We start from the raw sequence: 15213 nt of genomic DNA on the forward strand, positions 1-15213 counted from the left end.
CCACAACCCCCCGGGGGTTCTGCAGATGTGGGATCACGCTTCACAGCCGCTTTCCCCGTGGAAAATACGAAACGATGCCGTGTCTCCTCTTTCGCCAGGCCTTTCCCTGCTTTCTGTACTGGCTGCCAGGCATCCCTGTGAGTGTCCATGTAACCTGGAGCCACCCCATTCCTTCCTGAGCATCTCCTCCCGAGCCCATTGCTGTACTGCAGGAGCTCCCGCACTTTCCCAGCAGCTGTTGCATCCATCCTTGTTTCCCTCATCCTTTTCCCCGGGAGACACGGGGAGTGTGAAGCAGAGTGTGTCATGCAGACAAGAGATATTTTTTTTTTCTTTTTAACTATGGCCATACTGTTGATTTTAGGATTTTAAAGACTGAAAAAGCGCTTTGCCCTTGGAATAGAAGGTGGGGAAGCTTTGGGGAGGTCCATGGTCACTGAGTCAGTGTCCACACCTGTAAAACAGGAATAGTCTCATTTTAGGGGCTGTGTGGGAGCGCTGAGGGGATTCACGACTGGTCATAAAGTGCTTTGACCTGTAAACTGCTGCATTATTGCAACATTTTTTTTTTATTGATCATAATAGGCCATGAAGCATTTAGAAGTAGTCACTAGATATTAAAAGCTTCACAAAGCAAATGGTGCTGTGTAGCCGTGGTCCCTTCCTTGTCCCCTGGAGCAGCATGTATCTTGTCAATATTTTAATTGGGGAAATGATATGCGCTCAGGAGTAAATCTTCAGCTAGTGTCATTCATCATAGATTGTGTTTTTTAATTCAGCTGAAGATTTGCCTGGGGCATGTGACAGAAATTTCGCAAGCGTCAGTTCTGCCTTCAGATCCCTGATTGTATATTCTTCTATCTACGTAGAATCTAATTTCACGCTATTTATACAACCGTTTTGGCATTTACATTGTACAAAAATGCCACAAAATCCTTAAAAGACAGGTGGAAATTAAAAGCCTTGGATAGGTCTCATCGTGCTGGGCCACGTCCAAACCCACAGTTCGATAATTAAAAGAGGAACACTAACAGCTGGATTGAACATGAACGGCTGTCTACAAATTAAAACATGGAAATAATACAGTTTCATCACTTTCAAATAGGTGGTCTCTTATTGCTGCGCAAATTTTCATTTTCCTCATCTAACCCGGCTCGGTGAGGAGCTTCTAAAAGTGCGATTCTCTCTTCTGTGGATGCAGGGGAGGAGCTGGATCGTGAAGCGGAGTTATGAAGATTTCCGAGTCCTGGATAAACATCTTCACCTGTGTATTTACGACCGGCGCTTCTCCCAGCTCTCAGAGCTGCCCCGCTCCGATGCCCTGAAGGACAGTCCGGAGGTAAATCATCAGCTCTGAAATAAACACTTAAAGCGCAGTCACCAGCAAGGGCTTGGAAGGTATTTTCAAGTCCGTACAAAGTAATTTTAATGCGGCCTGGGTTAGATTTGGGAAGTAATTATTAGTAATAAGATCAGTATGTGTTTTCTACCCTAAATTTCAGTGTTCTAAAGGGAAATGCCCTGCAAGTTCATACGAATTAAGGTGCTGCTAAAGGTGGAATGGTTATGGAGGGCATCAGGAAAGAAGCTGTCCTATTAGTACCTTCGATACCAATTTTATTATGTCCTTGGAAACTTTTTCAATGATAGGAATATTTCCTGACTTAACGTTAGCAACTTAACATTCCTAGGAAATCACGCCGTTCTAGGGCTGCGGCACTGCACGAGTAATACCATTTGGAATGCTAGACTTATATTTATAAAGTGAAAATTATTTTTAAGAGCATTTGCATTAGTGCATTATTTAAATGATCTTTAAAGAGCTTAGGGAGTGGGTTTTTTCCTAAACAAGTAAGAGGTATTTTTCATTTTTGCCTTCCTGTCTTCACCTGGAATACGGTGAGCTGGAATTCCTTTGGCTTCTTGTCTGTTGATAATTTGGAGATTTATTCATGCCCAAAATAATCTTCTGGGAGGCAGCAGGTGCATCGTTTTGGAAGATGCGGAGAGGGAGGCGATGCCCTGTTTACCCACAGAGGCTGTTTCAGCCCGTGGAGCATCACAGACCTGTTTGGCCGCCGTCTGTCTGGGACAGACGCGTGTCACGGTGACGGACGCTGCCCATTGCTTCATCTCACGGGTCACTTACCGCTGGGACCCCTAGATGTATGTTTGCCCCCTTCCATCAAGCACAAGTTCGGGAAAATCCGGCCGCGCTGTGTCACAGAGCTACTGCTGCCTGCCCGCCAGATGCGTGGCGGAAAAGGGAAACGAGGGAATCGAGGCCATTCCAAGGATTCAAAGCAGCATCTATCCAGGATCTATAAACTCTGTCTTTCAGAGCCGAGCAGGCGAGGATCGATGGCTTTAGAACAACACACAGTGGCAGAAAGCAGGACCCCACTAAAGGGCTTTTGTTGTTGAATATAAGAAGTTGATAATGCGGCCTCGTTGCTCATCGGAGAATCTGATTTATTGGTTGCCTTGGTTTAATGCAGGTTACTTCTGAACATTATTTAAAGTTTCTAGTCTCTTAAATTCAGCAGAAGCAGCGAAATTCAGGATAATGAATGCCTGCATTCACTTTTTTAAAATGATACTGTAGGCATTGCTATCCCTTACATCTTTATTTGTACAACTGATTTAATACGTACTTTACAGCGGGAAGCTGAAAATCTGCATTATATCTGTAAGCACAGAAGATGCAGAGATGTCGAACAGCTCTTCTGCTCTGCGAAATGTAACCTGCAGCTGTCTCTTACTGTGTGTTTTGTTTTGAATTGACCACATTTGAACGGGCGTTTGAGGAGAGCAATGTTTTAAACAGTCCTACAAACTCTGGGCTACAATAGTGCTTTAGAACACTGTCACTGTGAGGCTTTGGGAAGACCTCCCTAGCTTCTCTTTAATAAAAGCGAGTTTGCCGTTATAGATGGGCCGTTGCTAGGTGTATTTTTAAAACCCTCTTCTACTATTTGAAGTACATTTTCGCCAAGGGGTCAGTCTGAGTTGCCACATTCTTAAGGGTTTGCAAGCGGGGGGAAGTGGCAGCCAGCGCTTTGTTTCGCTGAATGGTTCTCAGATGTATTTAATGGCCATACTACACATGATTTGTTTGCGTCTGAAATTCCTGATGAGGGGAAGGCTTTAGATTTAAGGTATCTTGACACGGGAAATTATGAAAATCCACATATCTTATAAAAAGAACATTATTATTAATGCTGCTTCTTTACACATTTTTTGTGTAATTGCTGTAATGCCGTGTGTAGTTTGCTGTCCTTCTCCAAATGACGGATTTCCTTGCAAAAGGGAATATATTTCTCTAACTCATGCCTGTGCCCGTGAATAATTTCTGGTCTCTCCATGTCTGAAGAAGACTCTCCGAACTACGGTGTATCAATAGAAAAACTGTAGGTCTGTTTCTTTCTGTTCCAGCTTGTCACCCAGATGCTGATGGCTTACCTGTCACGGCTCTCAGCCATCGCAGGCAACAAGATAAACTGTGGGCCTGCTCTCACATGGATGGAGGTAAGTATGAAGCTGAGATGGTTCTTTGTTTGCTGACCTTAGCAGCAGAGCAAGCCACAAATGTGCTCTCTTGCCTTTCCGGAAAGAGGTATAATCCTTCCAGACCTATTGGAAATGCTGAAACGCTACCCTGAAAGCTTTATTCCCCTGTTGGCAGCATATAGGTGGCCACAAAAGGTCTAGAACAAACAGGATCAGATCCAGTATTAAGAATATAGGAGCTTTTTTCCCCTCTTGCTTGGATTTTGTCACCCAAAGATGTATCATTCTGCTGCCCTTCACAAATAAAAGGAGGCGGCAGTGATGGGGTCAATGGGCCGCCTGGGAAAGTCCCGTTCGTGGCTGAGCCTCTGAGTTACAGGTTGCAGGAAGCGTACGCGTTCTTACGCTTCTTTTTGGCAAGGCAATACTGCGAGTGGGGCAAGTTTCTAAAACTATTGGAGCTGTCTCATTTATGGTGTTTGCCTGCCCTCTTTTTTATTTTTTATTTTATTTTTCGTTTTTCCTTGCGATAGCTGCAGAAACAATAAATATTGTCTGCTGCTATTTGCCATCGCTGTTGGTTAAACTGCTCAACAGAGCCTGCGCCGTTGGTATGTTGTGAATTGCAGCTCCAGCTTTGCTGTCTCTGTTAATGGTCTTCGACCATCTTAAACAATAGATTTTGTTGGGCAAGGAGAGCAGGAAAGAGTGGGGCTAAGAGATCAAGGCCACCTCTGTCGGCGGTGCTGTGCTGCTTAATTAATCTGGGTAGGGATAATGTGTGTCTTCCCACCGCCTGATGATACCGCTGCACACCAGGAATAGAAACAACTATTATTAGGCTGTTGCAATTCATTTTTAAACGGTTGTGATAAGGATCGAGTGCGTTTTCCTGCAATTTTCCCCGCTGATATCCTCCTCGCTCTGAAATCCTTTGGGATGAGAAAAAAATCTTGGAAACCTTCTCAGCATGAAGGGTGGAAGGAAGGTATAGAGAAAAATGAAACTGGAGAATTTACAGCAATGCAGTGGATCTAGAGATGGCAGCAAACCTATTGCACGTGCAGAATAACCTTTGCGATTAACTGAGAATCTTAGAAAATTTTACACGAGCACAAAAATGTAGGAATTTTGAAAGTCGCTGATTGCAGCAACGGGCGGGAGCCGTGTTTCCTTAGAAAAAAGGAAATAGAAGGGTGGGAGAAAAATGAAAGTGACCCTAGTTTTTGGTTCATCAGCATTTCCCCCTTCCCGCAACGCCTCTTCTAGAGCATTAATTCCACCCTGTAGAGAATTTTTATGGCCACTTTTGTGTTGCTATTTTAAGTACTTCAGGAAAAACAGTTTGATTTGGTGTTAAAGGGAGATGTAAACATTTCCTGTGACGTTACTGTTTGTACACAAAGATGCCCAAATGCAGCAAGTTTCTCATTTGCTGGATGGGGACGTACGACCTTCTGAAACACTCTTTAGGATTGTTCTTCCGTCCTGCGTGTGCTGTGCCCCGCGCTGCCTCCCCCCGCTGCTCTCCGTGGGGGGCCCCCAAGCCGCGCTGTCTCTGGGAATCAGCTTGAAGCCTCTGCCCTGTAGGAGCACCAAGAAAATGCTCCTCGCTTGTCCTCAGCTGCCTCACACTCTCCTCTGCTCTTTATTTCAGATTGATAACAAGGGGAATCACCTGCTAGTCCATGAGGAATCCTCCATCAACGTTCCTGCTATTGCTGCTGCCCATGTTATTAAGAGATATATTGCTCAAGCAGCAGACGAACTGTCCTTCGAGGTAAATAATTAAAGGAGCTTACAGCCCTTGTTGTCATCTACAGAAGAGGGTAACGCGTGTGTGTGTCTCCGCGTGTGTGCGTCTCCGCGTGTGTGCGCGCGTCGGGAATATATTCAGACACTTCCAGAATGTTTTGTGAGGTGAAGCTTAGAAGATCCAGTTAAACATTCGATTTGCAGTGGCTTGGATACAGGGAGGAGTTCAGTCATCTTTAAAATATAGCTTTATTTGGCATTAGGATCTTCTGATTAAACAGATACTGCCAAGAGCTCCAGCCTGGTCTCTGGGCAGCAGCAGACCCTGCCTAGTTCGTACTGTGCAGGGTATTAAAAGCATGTTGTCTCTGTTCAGGAAGACTGTTCACATATGTGTGCATGTGGACACGTGCCAATTTAATTATTCATTGGCCCGTTCACACAACCTGTGTTCCTGGTAGCAAGTCAGTGTCTAAAACCATTTTTAAGAGCTTCCGCTCCCATGAAAAGTAAAAAACAGGCCTGTGAAAGAATTTGGTACTTGAAGGGCAGGTGATAATCTAAAACTGTTCTGAAAATCTTCCTTGATGCAGAGTCAGAGCTGCTGTGGAGCAAAGATCTGGACGATCAGACTCTGGAAGCCTTTGTCTATTTGGCTCTTATCTGTTCTACCCAGGAAGCAGCGTTTCATGCTGGGGTTGTTTATGTGCAGTGGTACTAGCAATGGAGTATTCACAGTGTTACACAAAAAAGTGTAAAGGAAACCAGTTAGTGCCCGAAGGAGTTCTTGTGATCGCATTCTTCGCATGCAGCGCAGGAAGTAAAAATAATAGTGATAGTCGAGTGCTGCCAGGGGGTTGTCTGTACTCAAAATCGAGGCAATTATTCGTGTACACCAAAGAACCACGCGAGTCAGAAAGACTTGTGGGTATGTCATCTTCTGAGTTAAAGCGCACGCAGTGCAGGACACAGGCTGTTTATCAGTGTCTCGGGATTAATAAAAGCAATAAGATGGCCCTCCCTGCTCCTCAGTCTTCCAGCTCCGTGCCAGCCTTGCCACTGTCCCGCAGCCCAACAAGTCGTCGGGAGGCATCAGATACGAGTGGGGAAACCGAGGCACGTGTGGCTTCCCAAGCGTCTGCAGTGAGAAACCTTGGCACAACAGAATCGGGATATTGTTTTACAATCCTGCGTTCTGTTCCCTAACCCGCACTGTCCCTTCATGTTCAGGCGATTGTTCATTTCTAATAGGCAATTGCAAAAGTAGCTGACTGGCATTTGCTCCCCAGGACTGAGGGAAATATCTGGCTTCTCTGCTCCCGGCGGTGACAGCGGTTTCCTTAATGGCAATTCGCTTTGTTGTTGATTTGCTGTTCCCCTGAGGAAATTGCTGCGCTTCCCTGTAGCTCAGTTATCCCTGTCTGAAAAATGTGGATGTATTATCTTCTTTGTAAAGCCCATCAATGTGAAACATCTGGTAAAAGTTGGGTGTTACTGTTAACGATTTTTGCTATACCTAGCTGAACTATTTATTTAGGTTCCGGCCTATCTCATTTTCTATTATAGAGGCCACGCAGATCTTGATTCCCACAAAGCCAAATTTAATATTGATTATACTGCTTTCCTTTTGAACTATTGCAGTATTACATTTTTTTATGAAGCAAAGCTTCAGAAAACCTCTTTGGTCTCCTTGGTCCTTTCCCTTCCTGCTGCTGTGACCCCATGCCACCTCTCCTCGCTTCATTTTCTAATTCAGAAAAGCATGGTTTGGTCAGTTGGTGAACTACAAAGGGAGCTCTTAACTTTTGCTGTAAAAGGAAACAAGGAGACATATGTGGATGCCTACGTAGGCATGTATAGGGCATGTAGTAAAAATTAGTTCAGCTCCTTGCGAATATTTTCCAAAGGTTTCACGCTATCACTGCTTACTTATGTCTGCAGTTTCATCAGGCGGCTTCTGTGCCCCTTGGCAGGGAGCCTGCTGCCTTTGAGAACGGTTTCCTTAGGAACAGCTGTATCCCGTGTGTTGTATAATGCGGTAACTCTTCCGCCGCTCGGGTTGGTTTTACAAAGGCAGATGTCTCAAGGCTGGCATCGGCGCAGTTGCTCACAAGTTGTACAGTGGTTTGCGGTGATGAAGAGTGTGGTTATTTGAATTGTGCTTTCCTCCTGGCCACGCTGCAGACTGTGATTGATGTTGCCCATCTTTTGCAGGTGGGAGACATAGTGTCCGTTATTGATATGCCACCAAAGGAGCTGACCACGTGGTGGAGAGGCAAACATGGATTCCAGGTAGGCACAAGTATCAGACGTGAGAGTGCGACTTAAATCAAGGCAGGGAACTCAGCACCGTGTTCATAGAACTGCAGGATTGCTCATGGATGGACGCAGAGTGTCCCTCCTACGTTGGTGTAAGAGAACTTCCCCTTTCCCTCTGGACTTGGGCTCGAGCAGACATGTGGCCTTCATAGGAATGTATCTCCCTACCCAGCCGTGCGGGCCAGGGGTAGCTGTGATCGACAGCTGGCCTGATGTTAGCGGAAGCTTCTGTTGCACCCCCTCCAAGGCAGCTGACACTGATTCACATCGTCCCGTTCCTTCCACTGTCTAAAAATAGATCATATTTTTAGACATAGAGGGTCCGGAGAAAGCCCAGTGATAAGACAGCGCCACTGACTTGGACAAGGCACCCAATTAAGCTCTGCTATCGCGTCTGCGTTTATTGTGTAGTGATAATATTACTGGTCTCTGTACATCTTAGAGCAGAGAGATTGAGGCTGAATTTTCAAAAGATCCTAAATGCGCTTTGGAATTAGGTACCAAAACTTGTGCATCAAAATGGCACTTTCCTGCTAAAAGAGTTGTTATTCCCTAGCTTGGATTTTCTCATTAGGAAATTTAATTAAAGAAAAGTCTCTATTTACAAAACAAACCCCAAAAGCTACTGAAGGGTGGGGGTAACTGACTTTCTGCCTTCTCACACTGTGGTGTCTCACGTTTCAGCTCCTTTCGAGTAGGAGGGATTTTCATGGTGCAGTTGCTGTCTGCGAGTAGGTGGAATTAGGAGTTTGCTCTGGAAGGGGTCAGAGTTGACCCCAGACACTTACATATTTTGGCCCAGGAAGTCTTCTCAAAGTCCCTCAGCTTTTCCCTGAAAGACCTTTCTGTGGGCAACTGCATCTCCAAACGCTGGGAATCCCATCTGAATGGAGTGTTGGTTATACGATTACATTTCTCACCCATTAGCCAGAGCACGTGAGATATGTCTTTCCTTGGCTTTATATCAGATGTGGGAATTCAGGCAGTATCTCGTTTGTAAAATCAGAGCAGCGTGGACATACGATACCTGCTCTGAAATTAAATTTGTTTCTAGAGTTACCACATTGATATTTCTGGAACAAATTTGACAGTTCTTCTAGTTTTGAACTGTGTTATGCCTTTGCAGGACTCTTGTTCTGATTCTAGAAGCCCTAAAGCCATATTTGCTGTACTGTCAAAAATTAATGAAATGCTTGAGTACTGCTGGGAATGATCAGGCTGTGCCGCATTTCACTTCCAAGTGAATCAATAAAACAAACCAACTTCGTGATCTGTGCGTGAGCGCGGTCCCTTTGCATGAAGCTGATTGATTACAAGTGTGTGGCATCCCCACGCAGGACGTGGATTCCGTTATTCGGGTCAAGCTCCATGGCTGAAATGGTGACATGAAGAGCATCGCTGGTGATTAAAGACGCAAGAAGCAAGGGACCTCTTTTGCAGTTTGTCGCTGCCTTCCGTCTCTCAGATCCGAGCGATCTTCTTGTGCTTTCCCAGCACGGAGATATGTTGATGAGCAAACTGCTTGTAACGGGCTTTGTCTATCCCCGTGCAGTCAGTCTCCTGACACGACAGAGCGGAACAGCTGCAGGAAGAGAGCACTGTATTTTGGCTTAACAGAAAATTAGGGTTGGAATAATCCTGTGTCTTAAACTATAAGCAAGAGTCTTTCACAATTGGAATCAGATCACGGGTGCTGAACCGCGCTGTTGGAAATGCAGCAGCCAGAATACGAGTTTCGGTAGCTCTCGGGATGCGCTTGCACAAACGCAGAACACGAAGTTAGTGCGTTTGAAGAAGTCACTGCCTGTCAGCTGTGGTGGGGCAGGAGACCGTCTGTGCGCGTTCTGCTCCTGCTGCCGGCGGGGGAAAGCTCCTCAGCTCCGAGGTGCTTCTCAGCAGCTGTATCTCAGGCGCCAGCAGTAATTTCATAAGCCGTGCTAACTCGGTTATTGCTGCCGAAACATAGCCCTTACACGGCCACGCAGCTGATTTGCAGAGGGGTGCGTCTTTCCTGTGAATTGACAGTTTTTGTCATTTCTTTGAAACGTACTTGTCGGAGCTTTTTCTTTCCATGAAACGCCATCAGCTACCAAGAGATGCAAATTCTAGGGCTGTAAAAGGAGGGAGAGAGGGGTTTTTTTAACCTGTGTTCCAAGTTTAAGGCCCATAAGCTGTGAGGGTACAGCAAAAGTACATTTCCTGATGCAGTGGGAGTTTTTTTGACCGTAGTGACTGCTGCAGTGAGAAGAGAATTCAGAGAAAGGAACTCTATCACCAGGCCTAGAGATGTGTTGCAGTTCAGTACGGGAGCGTACTTGATGAATTCTTAAAAAGAGTGTATAGGTGAAAAATGTTGTTATAGTAATAGGTGTAATATAGTAATATGTGCAGCCTTTAAAGCATTTGTTACAAGCAAACAATTCAGTTCCAATTTAGGAACAATAGCCATTGTAAAAGTGATAGCAATCTGTTGATCCAGTCCTTTTAATTAATAAAATAAATCATCAGAGACTGTCTTGCCAGATAGTTGTGGTTCTGAGAGCAGATAAAAGGAGGAGGTCCAAAGACCAAATGTTGGGACAGTTTGTTCGTGTTATTTCTCAGGTTTTTGCTTTGTGTTAGGAGAGGAGCGAGGTTTTATCAAATGGAGCCCAGCTTACGTTGTAAATCATGTCTTGATAAGGGGAGAGCAAGGTTTCGCTGAATGTGGAAAAAAATTACGTCTTGACTTAAAAGAACTTACCTGGTTTTGTGGATTTAAACCAGCTGTGACTTGTGTATGTCTGGGCAGAAGTGCGTTCGTTTCTGCATGTTCCTTCATCTCTTAGGATAAATCAAGGGTTTCTCTAGGTTATACAAATGAGGCAGGTCTAGAGACGTCAACAGAAGGGCAAATCTGATAGAAACGCAAATCTGATCTGTTGCAAGTGTGTTCCGTTTGAACTGCAGCTCTGATTCTGCATGGAAGTCCGTTGATCCTTTGCCTGAGCCATCCTTCAGGAATGAATCACCGTTTTCCTTACCCTTCACATTTCCCTGCTGCAGTGGCGGGTGCCTGTCTCCCTGTTCCTGATCTAATGACTGCATCGCGAGGCACTTCATCCTCTGCAGAACAAAACAACCCACTAGGCTTCTTATCGTTTTCTCTGGTTAAACTGAAACGATTTTAAAGATATTTTTCCTCAAGCCCTTTGCTTTTTAAATGTCCTTAGTGAGTCACTGCTTTCATTGTGAGATTGTTACCTAAATTACAGCCACCTCCACATTAACAGCCTTCCAGCCCTCTTTGTTCTTTTTCTTCATGCCTTGTCTTCTCAATCAGTGACTCGGTTGCAGGCAGCTGAATCATTAGGGACAGGCGATGCACAACTGCCTTTTGATGTTCGGAATAATGCTGTCTTTTGAGTGTAGTTTCATCAGTTGCGCTCTTGCACGGCTGCTGGAGGTGACACAAAGCAATGCACAAGAGCGCGCGTAACTGCGGAGGGCTGGACTTTTTTGCCATCAGCTTGTGCTTACGTGGGCTTGAACTGGTTGTGAAACCCTTGCTTCAAACCATATTCCATGCTGAACCCCAGCACGGCCTTTAAGGCTGAATAGATTTCCCAAAAAGGGCCATGTTCTATCTTGGATTGGTCTTTGGTCAACTTGGTCAACTAAAACTGGCTTTTAGTTAAAGCCTTTTATTTTTTTCTTGCGCATCATTTTCTAATAAATAACACATATGTGATGTGAACAGAGGGTACCAATTAGTAAAAACGGCCTGGGAAGGCTGAGCATGTTTCTGTGACTCGTGTCACTTTGGAGACACCAGTTCTTAAATGAGAAGCCAAAGTTTGATTTCTGGTTCACGTGCGTTGATTTGGGAGCTGGGCGCGAGAGCAGCCATCTGGCTGGGGAATGATATCACCTGCAAAACAGGCAATGTGCAAGAGCCCGGTGGAGACGTGTCACCAGTGACGTCGTTCCTCAGCCAGATGGCCACTTCCATTTGTAAAACGCTGCCAACTGCAGTAACAGATTGGGCAAAATTCTGTCCGAACTGATTTGCCACGAGTTTCCTGCTCCGCACGCATCCCCTCTGCCCTTTTTCCGGAGGCGCGGAGTAGGAGTTTGCGTGGGGCCAGGCACTGGGACGCGTGAGCTGGCATCTCCCAGCACCCCAGGAGTGGATGCGTCCCTCCACGGAGCAGCAGAGATTGCTCACACCTCGCTCTAGGAGTACGTGTGACCTTTGGTAGCAACATTCAACATTCAGCCACTCCGGAAGGTGGGAATGTTGGAAGAGCCTTTGACCAGCCTCACCTGGTTTTCCAGCTGGTGTACCCGTCAGGAACGGATAATTAACATCTACTGTCCCACACAGACATTCATTTTTTTTTTGTGAATAAAAGAAATTAGGAGAGTTTTGTGGCCAAGATGTTCAGCTGTCTTTTGCTAGAGTTCAGGATAAGAGGACTAGCAGTTCTGAGCCTCCTATTTGGTCCTCCGATCAAATATGAGAAAAAACTTCTTTACGGCGAGGGTGCCAGAGCACTGGAACAGGCAGCCCAGGGAAGTTGTGGAGTCCCCTTCTCCGGAGACTTTCAAGACCCGCCTGGATGCAGTCCTGAGTCATGTGCTGTAGGCAGTCCTGCTTTAGCAGGGGAGTTGGACTAGATGATCTCTAGAGGTCCCTTCTGACTCTGAAAAATTCCGTGATTCCCTGTAACTGGTGTCCCTCCAGATGGGTGAGTACCTTCTTGGCGCTGGTGTGCCCGTGTGCTTCGGGGAAGCAGGTGAGGGCGCCCTGCTCCCTGCCCTAACTGTGTGGTTACTTGGCTAACAGCGTAGTCAAAATTCTGCTCGTGAAAGCCAAACAGGCAGTAGAAGTGTTAGGTTTTGCTAACCCATCATGATCTAAAACTGAAAGGGAAAATTTTTTGAAATTAAATTTCTCCCATACCCGTGGGCCTGTGTCAAAACCAGAAAACAATGAAAATGTCTCACTGTTTCATTTGCCATTTATGTTGCTACTACTTTCTCATTCGTTTGAATTCCCTCTTCGTACACTGAAAACGATTACTGTTATTTTGACTTTTCCCCTTAAAGCCTCATGTATCTTCCAGTTTTAGCAGATGCTGGCACGGAAGTGGGAAAAAAAGATATAGTAGCTGTTGCAGAAATGTTTGTACACAATAGCCTGTGCTTTCCTCCTTTGGTTAAGGTGTATAGTGATTTTTTTAACCTTTAGATGACCTTGTATTTATCTAAATATATACTATCCTTGCTATTAATTTTCATACGTTGCCAAATCCTTTAATCCTGGCTCAAGCTCTAACAGTGCCTTGCTACATCCGTTGAGATTAACTCTTGGACTAAACTCATTTATTTATACAAAATCATGGAAACCTTGCCATCGGAGGAAAAGCAGTGTCTTTTAAGTGGGTGGGAATGAGGCATAAGTTATAGGTTATGACCCTGAAGATGATCCCTTGGGAATCTTACAAGGAAAGTCAGAATAAATAAGTCAGAAAATGCAAGACATCAGCACTGTTACCAGGAAGTTAACATCAGAGAGCTTGTCAACACTAGCACAAGTGAAAATTCTCTTTCCCTAAAAAGTGCATTATAATTTTCAGTTGTCAACATGGCAAAAAGGATACCTTGAGGACAGCTGTAGTGTTTTATTTGGGAAAGGCTCCGAGATATCTAGGAGTGGTGACATAACCATCTTGAGCCTTCTTTCACTTCTAAACTCATGTTTAGCATTGAATATATCATCCAGAAACAGGAGGCGCATTATGTTAACAATCAAAGGCAAACGTGCTTTTGATTACAGTATGGGATTTGGGGTAGGATTTAGATCCACCCTTTTTCATTATGATTAATGGCAGATTAGTGTCCGAGTACTTCAGGTTCCTTTACGCATCTCAGGCGTAGACGTTGTGGGCAATTAAAAGAGGTTCTCAAAGCACTGAGAATGAAAGAGACCCCGTCACTTCAGCTGTGGAGCCTCCCAAACGTATCGGTTGTGGCTTGGGGCCGAGGCTTTCCCTGGACGTGGGTGTTTTTCCTAACTTAAAAATTGTCTTCTGCATCTCTTGCACAGGAAATGCCCAAGAGAGGCTCTTAGCTATAGGAAAGCAGTTAAAAAACACATAATAGATGTTGTTTAAATACCCGTAGTTTTTGCTTATGTACCAATCAGCCTGTTTCTCAGCATCTCCCGGCAAAGCACCATCGCTGAGCTATGAGCTGCCTGATGAAGGGCCCTTCTATGTGATGCTGGGATTCGTGCTGCTTTTCTCCTGCTAATTGGCATATTTCTATCTAGAAACAGCAGAAAAATCGCCAGTACATTATACAACTCCAGGATATCATCTCCTTGCAAAATTGCTGCTGAGCGAGCGGTTGGGTGAAAGCATGCATTATCTTGGTTTTTGGAGGGGTTCTTCAGCTCTGTGAGTCACTTGAGCACAGGCCGGTCTCAGTTACGGGCAGCCATCGGTCAGAGACACAAGGTCTGCTCATCCACCGTGCTGCTGTTCCCGTGCTGCCGGAGTCTTGACAAGAAGCATATTCTGAGTCTTTAACATTAAGGATGATGGATCAGTTTGTCCTCTTGGACAAAACGTCCAAGATTTTGGGGATTGTGGGATTTTGATGGTGCAGGAAGGAGTTGTCTGGGATTACTATGAACTGTTACTTCCCTTAGGGAATTTGGAATAGTTTCAAAGTCTGGAGTGTTTACCTGGACGCACCGTGCGTGACGCTGCTGCTAAATGGCTTGGAGGTTTATGGGTGAAAATCAGCTTGGAGTGGGAGAGAGTTTTTCTATTTTTCTTTTCCTTGGAGACAAAAGGGAATTGTGTAAGAGAATAAACAGAGAAGGGACGGTTTGCCAGCCGGGCAGCACTGCCTGCCTTGTGGCTCCAATGAATTTCATCGATGTGCTGACATGACCGGCAGCGGTCCTGGCCCGCTTCTTCTGGTGAGATGAGCTTGGGGCCCGTCCCCTGGCTCTTCGCCATGCCTTGTGGCAGCACTTGACCAAACCGCGGCTGCCTGAAGCGACTTGATGCTTTCAGCTGTCCAAACCGCATGCCTGACACGGGACAGGAAATCCTGCTTCTGGAAATGCTCCGAAGGGTGGTGGTGCTTCAATTACATCTCACAATACAGAAGCTGTGTTGGGTGAGGAGGGAGAAGAAGGTCTGGAAATATGGAATAAGGGTAAAAGTTGCCCAAGGTTCTGGTCTGGCATGGCTTTCACCTGAGATGAGAGTGAGAAGGAAGATGCTGTAAAGTGGAAAGAAGGTTGGGATGCTGGGGAGTGTACTATTCCCATCTGGTCACATCTTAGCCTGAATCCTTACATAGTGAAGGGGAAATTCACTTCTCCCCAGATACAGAGACCTTTGGGTGGGATGTGAACTTCTGCAGGCCCATCTTATTTCAACAAGACTTTAAGATCCTCCCCATCCTCCAGTCTTTAACCCTCTCCAGCATTTCTGAGTTAGAGGGGATCATAGAATTACGGAGTGATTTGGGTTGGAAAAGACCTTGAAGACCATCTTATTCCACCCCCTGCCCTGGGCAGGGACACCTCCCACCAGCCCAGGTTGCTCCAAGCCCCGTCCAACCTGG

General features: G+C 45.5%; 1 protein-coding gene across 8 annotated transcripts in view; it reads left to right on the plus strand.

Moving 5' to 3' along the window:
* The window catches only part of ARHGAP32 (Rho GTPase activating protein 32), a 254283-nt gene that overhangs the window by 170036 nt on the left and 69034 nt on the right, over positions 1 to 15213 (plus strand). For all 8 annotated transcript variants that reach the window (XM_054223141.1, XM_054223147.1, XM_054223139.1 and 5 more), the window contains 4 exons: positions 1202 to 1339; positions 3436 to 3528; positions 5168 to 5290; positions 7480 to 7557. In XM_054223141.1, coding sequence (XP_054079116.1) covers positions 1202 to 1339; positions 3436 to 3528; positions 5168 to 5290; positions 7480 to 7557 — 432 coding nt within the window. The remainder of the gene's footprint in view (positions 1 to 1201; positions 1340 to 3435; positions 3529 to 5167; positions 5291 to 7479; positions 7558 to 15213) is intronic.

Source organism: Rissa tridactyla, chromosome 17, assembly GCF_028500815.1.
Source record: "Rissa tridactyla isolate bRisTri1 chromosome 17, bRisTri1.patW.cur.20221130, whole genome shotgun sequence".
Lineage (NCBI taxonomy): Eukaryota > Metazoa > Chordata > Aves > Charadriiformes > Laridae > Rissa > Rissa tridactyla.